The 12763-nt window shown below is 34.8% G+C and overlaps 1 protein-coding gene across 1 annotated transcript; it reads right to left on the reverse strand.

Moving 5' to 3' along the window:
• Positions 1 to 10096: 10096 nt before the first annotated feature.
• On the reverse strand, positions 10097 to 11773 carry LOC114165345. Its single transcript, XM_028049990.1, has one exon. It carries the CDS (start codon positions 11771 to 11773, stop codon positions 10097 to 10099), a length of 1677 nt encoding a protein of 558 aa, XP_027905791.1.
• Between the last annotated feature and the right edge of the window lie 990 nt (positions 11774 to 12763).

Here is a 12763-nt window from a genome sequence, read left to right on the forward strand (position 1 = left end):
AGATTTCAAGCACCAAGCATCTAAAGCACCAAGCAACATTTGGTTTCCATACCCATGCAAACTTATACGAACCCTACGTAAACATTATCCCATTCTCTTTCCTCAATGTTTAAACACTTTAAAAGAAAATGCTTAGTCACCCAAAACCAAACCTGCAACGTAAAAAAATTGTGAAAAAAGAAAACACACCACCTCTCGTGGCCACAGTTTGAACATTATAAAGGCTACATTACATGCATTTGTGGGTCCCTCCTACACACCAAAACACTTATATAATAATCCAATTGAAACCAAGAAAACTACTCCCTCCATTCTCATAGAATGCAGCACGTAACCGTGGCCATGATAAGATTCAAAGCACAATATTTTTGACACATTAAATGCATGGCTAAATAAAAAATATACACTCCACTAACAATATATATGGGATAAAAAAAAAAAGAATAGTCATGCACTTGCATTCATGTATACCCCTGCATATATTCCACCTAAAAGAAAACGAGATATATGAGGACTATGCAAACAACCAAAATTGATACCCTGCATTCACTAACACATATACCCCAACATCTCGTCTGATTTACAAAGCACAACATTCAAGCATCAAACGTTTAAAAGTGAACAAAGAAAGAGTTAAGCTTCCCCTATATATGCATGTTTTTCAAGTTTCATTCATCAAGCAACCAAAACAAAGACAACAAGAACAAGGTCATGCTTCAAACAAAATAGAAAATAAAGTTAACTTCCCCTACCTAATGGTTTCTTTGCTACGCGTTTCTTTACTCCCACAGCCTCCTCTTTCACTCTCCATGTTTCTCCCGCTTCTCCTACTCTCCTTTTATCCCTTGTTTCTACTCACGTTATAGAACCCTAAATAACCTAGAGTATTTCTATCAAAAACCCTACCCTTCACTTAATACTAATACTCTCTCGTTTTATTATCTTCATGTAGCATCAATAAGTCTTTAATAATAAAAAAGAATACAAAATACTACAAATGCAAGAGAGTTCTATTTTTATTCTGTTTATGGCAGCAAAGAAAATAGAAAGAAGAAAGGAAAAAAATAGCAAAAAAAGTAAATTGAAACCCCTACATGCTGCACTCACGTATGGAGAGAGAAAATGAATTAAAGAGTTTTGTGGCCCCAAAACTTTAAAGAGTGAGAAAAATAAAAATAACATTGCACATTGTGGGTCACCCAGGATTCCAACTCGCGCACAACGCCACACCACATATATACATCAATCACTATACCAAATGTTTTCTCTTTATATATTATACACGAATAAAATATAAACTTATATTGTCCATCCACAACAATTAATTAAAATAACAAAACAAAAGCCCTTTTTTCTATCTGACCAAAGTTGAACCCGTGCACCCAAATAGGTCAAACAAATGCATAACTGCTAAACCATATACTTTTGCACATTATATTTTGCACCACTTATCTATATATACATATCTGCAACATTAAATATAATATTTAAATTCAAAATAAATACAACAATAACTTACACCACTTAAATAATTATTATACATACAATAATAACTTAAATCATTCAAAATATAATTATTTCATATTTCATAATTTAATATCCTAATTAAATTAAATAAATCAACAATATTAATCAAACCATTAATTTTGTTCATGTGTTTTCCTTTTATTCTAATTTTTCCCGGATCTTACAATTATAGGAGATGAAGGAGAAAGTTAGCCATATATGCTCTCAAAATAATAGAAGAGTGGAGTGATCTCAACACAAATATTCTATTAGAAATTTCAAGAGTTAAAAATGTTCCAATGGTCTACTTTTGGTTTTTATATGTGAGCCTAAAAGTTAGACTAATTCTTGGCCCTTAGATCAAGCTTGGAGGAGAAGCTTTAATCATCACCCTTGGATGGTGGCTTGGAGAAGGAGGCATCTTGATGAATCAGCCCAATATTTCAGTGGTATAGATGATGAGGCAGAAATTTCAGATTTGAGGACAAATCCTTCTCAAGAGGGGGGGGATGATGAGATACTACTAACCAAGGGACCCACAACAAGAGCAATGGCTAGGAGGATACAAGAGGAATGGGCCTCCAATGCGCATGCAAGGCCCAAGATGTACTTCACATGGGCCAAGGAAGATGTGAAGACCTAGCCTAGGACACTTTGCTTGTAAATACTAGATTAGGATTTTATTTTAGGCTTTGTATTTTGGGCCCAGTAGAATAGGATTTTCTTTGGGACATGTATTGGGCCTTAGAGGAAATTGGGCTTTAGAAGTAATTTTGGACCAAAAAGGGGAATTGGGCCAAATGGGCCAAGAGTAGTGTGTCCACTCTAGAAAAGCCTAGAAGCTTCTCAAACTTGCTCTCTAAGGATGAGAGTTAGCTTCCCATGGCAAGACAAGTGTGACTTGCTGAGGTGGCAAGTCACACCTCCCACATGCTCCTTTTTGGCTCAAAAATTCAACTTTCTAGACTCCTTTTTCCCTCCACTTTTTGGAGACTCCTTGGTCTCATTTTAGCCTATAAATAGAGAGCTTAGGACCCTTGTATTTTCATTCATGAATATAGTAGAGAAATTCTGTTGAGATGACTCCAGACTCCTCTCTTTTTGTGAATCAACTTAGGCTAGAGTTCTCCTTCTTGGTTTCCTCTAGCCCCCTTCCTTGAGTGTTGGCACAACCTCACTTGAGAGCTTCTCCAAACACCATTGCCGCACCACTTCTCCTGTCATCTTCTAAGTTCCGCACCTTCATCCTTCTCCATGGAAGCTTCATCAATTCCGCATGGCTTCTCCTTGGCTTCCTTACTCTTGAAGATGGACTCATCATGTTGTATCTAGAGCTTTGGTTGATCAAGCTTGACGTCAAGAGATAAGTTCATCTTCCTTGTGGTTTTTCTTTCAATTTCCGTGTTGTTCATTACTTCCTTTGATTGTCTTGTTGTTTTTCTTCTTTTCACCTCATTGGTTATATGGTTATTATCATTGTTCCTTTGGAACCATTCGGCCATTGTGCCTAAGAACTCAACCATGGTGAATTTGTGTGCCTTTTACATTTTTGTTTGAGTCTTGTTCATTTTCTATTTCATCTATTTGAGTCATTTTAATTTTCTCATCCATATGTTTTGTCTAGAGTAATGTGTGGTTTAATTATGTCTTAAATTCCTTTGTTTAGCTTTCCATTTTGCTGCTGTTTTGCTGCTGTATTGCTACTGTTTTGCTGCTGTTTTTGGTTCATAAATACACATTTTCTTCTCCCTTGGAGCCTTGGAAATGAACCTTCACATCTAGATAACCTTTGTTATCTTAATGTCCAATGGGAATTTTCCTTGTGCTTGCTTAATCACCTAAGTTTCATTTTCGTTTCTAGTGTGCTTTGTGTGCTTTTAATTTTCGCATTTGAGTTCATACTTGTTAATTAGTTATTGGCAAGTTCTTTAGAGTTAATTTCCATTGTGTTTCCTTGAGTTTCATAATCTTCTTTTGATTCCTTTAAGTTTCCTTCTCTTTTGTTTCTATTAAAATGCAAATGATCAAGCATAGTGTGGTGGTGATTCTAATTTGTGGTGGAAACTAGCTGCTGTAAGAGCTATAAAAAAAGAAAGAAAAAGAGCACAAAAAGTGTACAAGCAAGTGCAAAAAATAATCAAAAGAAAAGATCAAAATAAAGTGGCAAAAGAAGTACACTAGAATCACAACCATCACTTGAGTTTGAGAGCATTTTTTTGTTACATTTTACTGCTGTTCCAGTGCTGTCTGTCTGCACACTTTTTGTATTTGTTTTATCACAAAATATTGGCTATTGTAAATCCAAATATGATTTTTTCCTCTTGTAGCTAAAACATAGAAGAAAAAAAGAAAACAAAAATCATTGAAAAATGTTGAGAAATGAAAACATGATAAATCCCTGAAGTAGAGGCTGAATTTCACGTTTTTTGAACTGGCAGTGGCTGAAAATTCAAATTCTGTGCAGATTTCTAGCTTGTTTTTGGTTGTTTTTAATCTATTCTAATCCATTCTTTAGGTAATTAATTTGAGTGCTTAACTTGTTTCTTTGCCTTATTTCTAGTTTTCTTTCTTTGTTAAATCTTTGAGTATGTTTCAACTATATTCCACTTGAGTTTAGCTCTTCTTTCATTTAAGCTTTTCTTGTTTTTCCTTATTGGCTTCTTGGTTTGGTGTTACATTCTTGATGGAAGATTTCTTTGGAGGTAACTAAATACTCAAGGTAGCATCCTAGGAGGTGGAAACCAAAGTGGAACTCCAAGCTACAAGTGAAGTTCACAAAGGAGAAAATTCAAAGCAAACACTTGAGGGAGACACACTTTGGAGGCTGGACCGAGAGCTTGAGAGACATAGCTTGGCATAGCATAGTTTTATTTTGGTTTTTGCTGTTTTGATGTCATGGATTTTGTGTAATTTTCTTTCTTTCAGTTTTCTCCTTTTATTTGGCTTAGGTGGGAAAAATGCTTTAGAGCAATCCTATCCTTAGAATTTAATTGTAATAGTTTAAGGTGTAGTGTGAGGTTCAAGGGGTTCCTAGGCCACATGAATTTTCACTTAGGATTTTCGTCTAGTTTATGTTTTCAGTTTTTATGTTTTCTGCCTTGATGTTTTAAATGTCCAGGTTTTGTGTAATTTGTATGATTGCTTCTATGTTTTAGGTCACCGTGATATCTAGGTGCAAATCTTTAAACACTTAATTGACCTTTCTTTGGTCATAAGATTTCACACACTTTGGAAGTTGTTTTTCACAATTAAGATCTGTCTTGTTGGGAAATTTTATTGAGAATTTTTGTGAAAGAAATTTAGAGATTTCTGGCTAGGAAAGGTTTGGTTTCTAAGCCTGTCCATGAGACTCACCTTCCTTTCATGGGAACATCTCTAGAAATCTTTTCCTTTATATTCTCTTTAAAATTCCTAAAGTTTCTTTGTGAAAAGTTGTTTAGATAAATGTTTCAAAAGTGTTTCCCAAAATGAGTTATCATTTGTACAATAGATTGCATTTAGGTAGTCATAGTGAAGATAAAATGCATCATACACATGAGAGTACATTCCCTTTCTTTGGTGAGGACATAAGTGCATTATCATACATATCTTGGGAGAGGGAAATAGATGATTTGGTGCAATCATTCCATCTTAGACATAGTAAATACTACTTTGTTACTTTGTGCATTTCAAGTTTTGTAGGACATGCAAGAGAGTGGTGGGATTATAGGCAGTTTAGAGTGGAAAAAAGAAGAAAATCTCCTATTCAAAATTGGAGTGAGTTGAGAGCATGCATGAGAAGAACATTCATACCACCTTCCTTTGATTTTGATCGTGAAATAGAGAAAAAGAAAATTCACTAGTGTAAAATAGGCTTTTTATACCGGTTCTAGCATCGGTATAGATGTAGGCGGTATAGAAGGTTTGATCTTTCTACATCGGTTTCATGACAGGTATAAAAAATTATTTTTTATACCATTTCTAAAACTAGTATAGAAAGTCCTCTTGGAAATGGAAAGTTATATAAGAAAAAATGACTTACTATACCGATTATAGTTCCAACCGGTATAAAAAATTACACATTTTACACCAAGTATGACCTCAACTGGTATAAAAAGTGATTTATTATTTTTTTATGAAAAATTCGTTTATGCTTCTTACCACATACCAAACTTGTATATAATTACCCAAAACATCCAAAAAAAAAATCTCATCAATCTAATATTTACATGAAATTGAATGTAATGTTTATATGAAATATAATACTACTCCAAAATGAATTACTACATACGTCATAAAACACCTAACATCATCTTATATATTGTATATAATTACCCAAGACATCTAGAAAACAAATCTCATTCAATCTAATATTTACATGAAATAGAATCTAATGTTTATATGAAATATAATACTACTCCAAAACGAATTACTATATAAGTCATAAAACACCTAACATCATCTTATATACTGTATATAATTATCCAAAACATCCACAAAACAAGTCTCATTCAATCTAATATTTACATGAAATAGAATCTAATGTTTATATGAAATATAATACTACTCCAAAACGCATTACTATATAAGTCATAAAACACATAACATCATCTTATATAAACACTTAAAAGAAACGAAGCCCATTGTTCACGAACTTCCTTCAAGACTCCTTGATCCATTGGAGATGTGTCATTGAAAATCTACACAATGAATACTTGAGTCAACAATCCTTTAGTGATAAATACTTAAGATGTGTTTTATAAATTGTACATATTACCATATCCCATGAGTCAACAATGTTTGCGGATATGATTCTATGCATGTGCCTCATGGTATAATATCCACACTCATAGCTTCCCGGTTGACGTGAGCACTACAAGTTAAATTCATATACTATCATAAATTTGATAATTGTATTTCAACAGTTTGAAGATTAACTACTTACAATTGGAGCAATGAACTGCAACTTCTTTCTGGAAGTGATTTGTTGTCCCTGCAACCTAGAATGAGCCTAAACAGCTCTGTAAAATTTAATGTATATTGAAATTGTGCCTAATATGGAACTTATTAAATTAAATTATATAACACAAAAAATAAGTTAGTAAAAAAAACTTACGCTTGTAAAGTACTTTTAATTTTCAAAGTGTTAGGCTTCTTGTGTAATGAACACAAAAGAACCACAACAAACTTCTGAGGAAGAATTACCGGCAACTGCCAGTGACCCCTACAGATTCAAATACCATTATATACAATTAAGTTTTACGTAAATATAATTTAATGTATAATAGACATTCTTACTGCTGCAAATAAGGCGCTAAGTACACTTCTTTTTTCCCAACATCAAATGCCTCTAATAGGTACTTTTGAACCTCTTTACTTTTATTCCCAACGCCTTGAATGGCAATAGGATCAATAAATCCATATATGTGATCATTCTTCTTCTCAGTGCATCTACGATGTAAATACCTTAAACATTGAAAATAAATAATATAAGAATAACATATTGAATATATTCAAACTTCATAAAAGTAATAAAAGTTTACTTACAACAACCAAAGTTGTAATACTGATACACATAACATATCAGTGCCAGAGAGAACTTTAAAAATATCCTTTTGACATATAAAAAAAAGGGGTGTTGAAGGTCCTATTTGTGGCTTGGGGAGGCATTTCTAATTGGATAGGTTGCAAGGCGATAGTCGCCGCCATTGCACCAAGTCGTTCTAGAATTGTCTGTTGTGGTAATGATTCATTCACATCTTCCTTTTCTTGTACTCTAATCTGCTATACATATTTAAAGTATTAAATAACATTAGTATACACCGATGTAAATAAATGCATAATTAAAACAAGTAAGGACAATTACCTCCTTTGCAATTACTTTTGCTAATCTAACTGGCCAAAGGATAAAATTTCCAGGGGCCTGCCCCACTGTCTTAACCTCTTGAGTGGGCACTGGGACTCGAGCAGTAGCATCTCGAACATCTACAAGCATTATTCTCATCATATCATCGGCAATGGTTGCATGGTGTATGGTTGACCCCAATGCATACATTTTACCTAAGGTAACCAAATAATATTTGTAAAATAAATAAGACAATATAATTAGGCTTAAACAAATACATGCAAAACAATATAATTAGACAAATTACCTAAAGCCACCAAGGACTGTAGGAGATCATCAATGAACAACTCGTAATCTGCATCAACAGTGAGAGAAGCCTCTTCAAGAGGAACATCACAACTCCCGTTTGTGCTTACACAAATAAGAGAAGGTTGTTGAGGAGGATTGCAAGGCTGGGCTGAGGGAGAGGCTAACTCTGCTCTCATGTTTGCTAACAATTGTGCCTTCATATCAAAGTACTCTTTCTTCATCTCCTTCTTAATCTCCTCCCTAATTTCCTCCCTCATTTGTTCTCTCATTTCTTCTTTCATGGACATGATGACTTCCTCATTGATATTTACTTTATTATGATTAGCTGATGGAGGACCAAAGAATTGACGGATTCCTACAAATTTTCCAACACCACGAACACGTCCGGGATGCTCTAGACGACCAATGGCAACTGCCAATATGTCCTCACGTCCTTGTGGAGTGAATGATCCTTGTGTGCTTTGCTCAACCAGCTCATCCTACAACATAAAAACTTTAAGTTAAGATTAAAAAAAATATTAATACAAATCTAAAAGTAAATTAGTTTAAGTTACTTACAATACGCCTAGCTACACTTTCTGTTTCTGCAGATATGTAATCCCCTGTTGGTTTTTGACGAGCTCTTTTCCATTTATCATGGCGAGGAGGATGAGTAACAGTAATCCCACTGGAATTAGAGGCAGATGCCTCTTTCATCATCTTCTGCTCCAATTTATCATAACCCCCACGAGACAATCTATGGGGGTGGACATTCTTTTTTGCTATCTCTTGTGCAGCTTTCCTCTTAGCCTGTGAGCACCAAAGTATAAAGGATGATTTATGTTAGCAATGTGTTCAATTAAATAGTTAAACCTACATATAATATGAATTTAGCTGAAAGATAGGATTTAATCGCCTTTCCTTAAAAGCCTGCCATGTGTCTTCATCAATGAACGGATACTTCTCACAAGGGTTTCTATCACTTAAGGGACCATAGATATAACGACTTGTAAGGTCCGTCTTAAAACCCTTCCATCGTTCCCCAGCAAATGAAATCCATTTTGTCCTCAACAGATTACTGTTTGGGACATCATATGTGACCTGTATAATAAGAATGTATTACATATGTTAAATATCAGTTATATATGTACGTAATAAATTATATAAGTTAAGATTTCATACTTGGACACTTATCCAAATCTGATTCTTTACTGTCTCTGGAACATGGTCCCAATCATCTATAAGAATGGATGACTTGCTCCTACCAAGCAAGGCCACATAGCTGGTGAATTTTGTGCTATTATCTCCCAAAGCTTTACCAGTTTGCATATAAAACTGGATAGGCAATCTCTGATCTGCACTACGACTGACTGTTAACTCTCTCAACCTAGTTCCACTCCTACCATTTTTTTTGGTACATGTATGAATCTTGTCCCCACCTTGTGAAGGTGGAAGGTCACCAAATGGTGTGTCGCCGGACATTTCTCTATTCAAATAAATAATTGTTAGTGAGAATTAATAAATAATTTATATCTAGTGAATTCGAAGGCTTTTACATCTCAACATATGATAATAAATCATTCTTTGGAGACTTCAAAACATACAAAACGATTCCATGTGGGACTCTCTCAAACTAGCATTCAAAACTTTTTTCTTCATAGTTCATTTAATTCCTCTAGCTAAAGGGAGGAAGAAACAGAAATTTACCAAACTTTACTGTAAAGAAATCAACCCATGTTGTCTATGTCTCTGACTACATATTATCCTTATTTATTGTTTTGGAAACAGAATGCAACAGAGTAGCTAGAATATAAAAGTTACCTGAAAGCAATGGATATTAGGTTATCTTGTTTGTAATGGCTTCAGATCAAAACTTTGAACCTACCCACCTACGAAGAATATAAAAGAAATAAAGATGAAGTGAACCACATGAATAATAGTTTTTAAAATAATGAACAAGAAGGGATAAAATGTACCAATGAACTTGAACTGAGAAAGATGAAGAGGGTGAAGAAAAGCCACACACAAGTTTATGAGCTCATAAATAAATGGGTCAAGTTAGAATGTTCTCCCACAACCCTTCATTGTGGTCATCACGTACGGCATGAACATCATTTACTTCATTGTCGACATTCAAGGTCGGCATATTTGATGAGAAGGATGGAGTTTCACTAATATCAAGTATCAATTCATCATTGAAATCAGTATAATGTATGGTTTTGCCTTGGAGAACCACTGACCATCTTTTGTTAGCGGGATCAGTGACATAAAACACCTGTTTTGCTTGAGATGCCATGATGAATGGCTCTTTAGTATAACCTTCCTTTTCTAGGTCAACCAAGGTAAAACCTAGATCATCAATCTTCACGCCAGTATTACCATCAACCCACTTACATTTAAAAATAGGTACTCTGAAACTTGTGTAATCTATTACCCAAATATCTTCAATTACACCAAAGTAGCACATTGAGGCCATAATCAGATATTTATCCTTTGAACTTGAGAAATGCATTTAGCTACAACCATTACTCCACTATTTTGTGTGGTGCTTTTTTCATCTTCGTCTTTTGTATGAAATGTATAATTGTTTATATCATACCCACTCCAGCATAAGACATCATAGTTTGGCTCACTTGTTAGCCAATTTAATGTATCAGAAGTTGTATTGTCATTTTGAACCTGTTGTTTGAACCACTTCAAAAAAGTTTTGTTGTGCTTATTAATGACCCACTTTTGAGACATTCGTGGATTATTTCTCTTCACAATATCTTTATGAGCACTTAAATAAGGGATGACTTTTTTAGTGTTATTCAATATATATAAATGTGCTTGGAGAACTTCATCTCTACTCAGAGTTATAACTTTTGCACTTTGAGTACCCTTACCAGCACCTATTCCATGGTAACAAGACTTCGTTACCCCTATAGCTTCAACTTGTGATAAGTAGTCTGTACAGAACTCAATAGCTTCCTCTGCAATATATCTTTCAACAATTGATGCTTCTGGACGATATTGGTTCTTTACATACCCTTTCAATATCTTGATGTATCGCTCAATAGGGTACATCCATCGTAAGAATACTGAACCACAAATTCTAACTTCTCGGACTAAATGAATAATCAGATGGACCATAATATGAAAGAATGATGGAGGAAAGTACATCTCCAACTGACACAATATGAGTACAGCCTCATTTTCTAACTGATCCAACTTCTCAATATCTATAACCTTACTACATATTGCATTAAAAAAGAAGCACAATCTTGTTAAGGTATATCTAACATTCTTAGGCAATATGCCTCGAATAGCCACGGGTAGAAGTTGTTGCATCAATACATGACAATCATGAGATTTTAACCCAAGTAATTTTAGATCTTTCATGGATACAAAATTGGAAGAGTAACCTAGTGGAACTTTCACACCTTGTAAAATCTCACAAAAACTTCTCTTCTCTTGTTTAGACAATGTGTGACATGCTGGAGGCAAGTATGTTCGCTTACCATGTGATTGTGGAGCTAATTGTTCTCTTATACCCATTTCAACTAAGTCCAAACGAGCATTTAGACCATCTTTTGTCTTGCCTTGAATATTGAGGAGTGTTCCGATAATACTATCACACACATTTTTCTCTACATGCATAACATCTATACAATGTCTCACATCAAGCACCTTCCAATATGGGAGATCAAAGAAAATTGACCTTCCAAAAGTGCCTTTATTTTTCATCTTTCCAAACACATCCCTAATGTCTTTCACACGCTCATATACTTGTGACCCACTTAAAACCATTGGAGCTAATTCATTTTCTTGACACCCATTAAATGCTTTCTTCAATTTACGATATGGATGGTTTGTACTAAGAAATCTCCGATGTCTAAGGTATATTGTTTTCCTTCCATGTTGTAGTTGATGGTGACATGTGCCTTCTTCACATATAGGGCATGCTTTGTGATCCTTAGTGCTATATCCACTTAAATTACCATATGCTGGAAAGTCGTTGATTGTACAAAATAACATGGCATGCAATTTGAATGAATCACTAGTGTACCCATCAAACATATCAACACCCTCCTCCCATAACATCTTCAAATCTTCAACTAATGGGGTTAAATAAATATCAATGTCGTTTCCTGGTTGTCTTGGACCCGAGATCATCAAGGATAAATAACATATTTGCGTTTCATGCACAACCAACGAGGTAAATTGTAAATCACTAATAGAACAAGCCATGAACTATGTTTACTGCTCAAGTTACCATATGGATTCATTCCATCTGTAGCAAGTCCAGATCTAATGTTCCTTGAATCATTGGAGAAATTTGGGAACATGGAATCAATTTTCTTCCATTGCAAACCATCTGCCGGATGTCTCAAATGACCATCTGTTGTACGTCCATCTGCATGCCATCTCATGAGTTTTGCATCATTTGCATTGCTGAATAAACGTTTCAACCGTGGAACTACAGGAAGATACCACAAAACTTTCGCCGGCAGACCCTTACTATCAGATTCAAACTCACTATGTTTCTGTTTGTATCGTGACACCCCATATCGTGGACATTGATGTAACATGGCTAACTCCTTCCTGTACAAGACACAATCGTTTGGGCATGCCTGAATTTTTTATACTCCATACCCATCGGACACAATATCTTCTTCGCATCATAATTGCGTGTTGGCAACGTGTTACCTTTAGGAATCATGTCACTCAACAACTCAAGTAATTCCGTGAAGCTTTTATCAGTCCACCCATTTCTTGCCTTCACATTGAACAATTTTAATACCGCTGACAATCGAGTATACTTAGTGCATTCTGCGTACAGAGGTTTTTCTGCGTCATTGCACAAATTGTCATACACATTCGCACGTTGAAAGGAATCATGTCCAATATCACGAATCATTTCCTCCATTCGATCATCCATCTCTAAATCAACTTCTTCTGCTTCAGACACATCTACACTTGGCATGTCTATTAATTCACCATGCCATATCCACTTTGTGTAGCTCTTTAAGAAACCATCACAAAGAACATGCTCCCGAATAACGTCAGTTGGTAATTTTCTCTCATTTAAATAATTAACACACGGGCAGTAGAATTTTCCATTATTATCTGGAACATTCATATTTGCAAATTCAATAAATTCTT

Source organism: Vigna unguiculata, chromosome 10 (assembly GCF_004118075.2).
Source record: "Vigna unguiculata cultivar IT97K-499-35 chromosome 10, ASM411807v1, whole genome shotgun sequence".
Lineage (NCBI taxonomy): Eukaryota > Viridiplantae > Streptophyta > Magnoliopsida > Fabales > Fabaceae > Vigna > Vigna unguiculata.

Coding starts and splice junctions, on each gene's coding strand:
- LOC114165345 (XM_028049990.1), bottom strand. CDS start 11,773: ATGATCTCGGGTCCAAGACAACCAGGAAACGACATTGATATTTATTTA.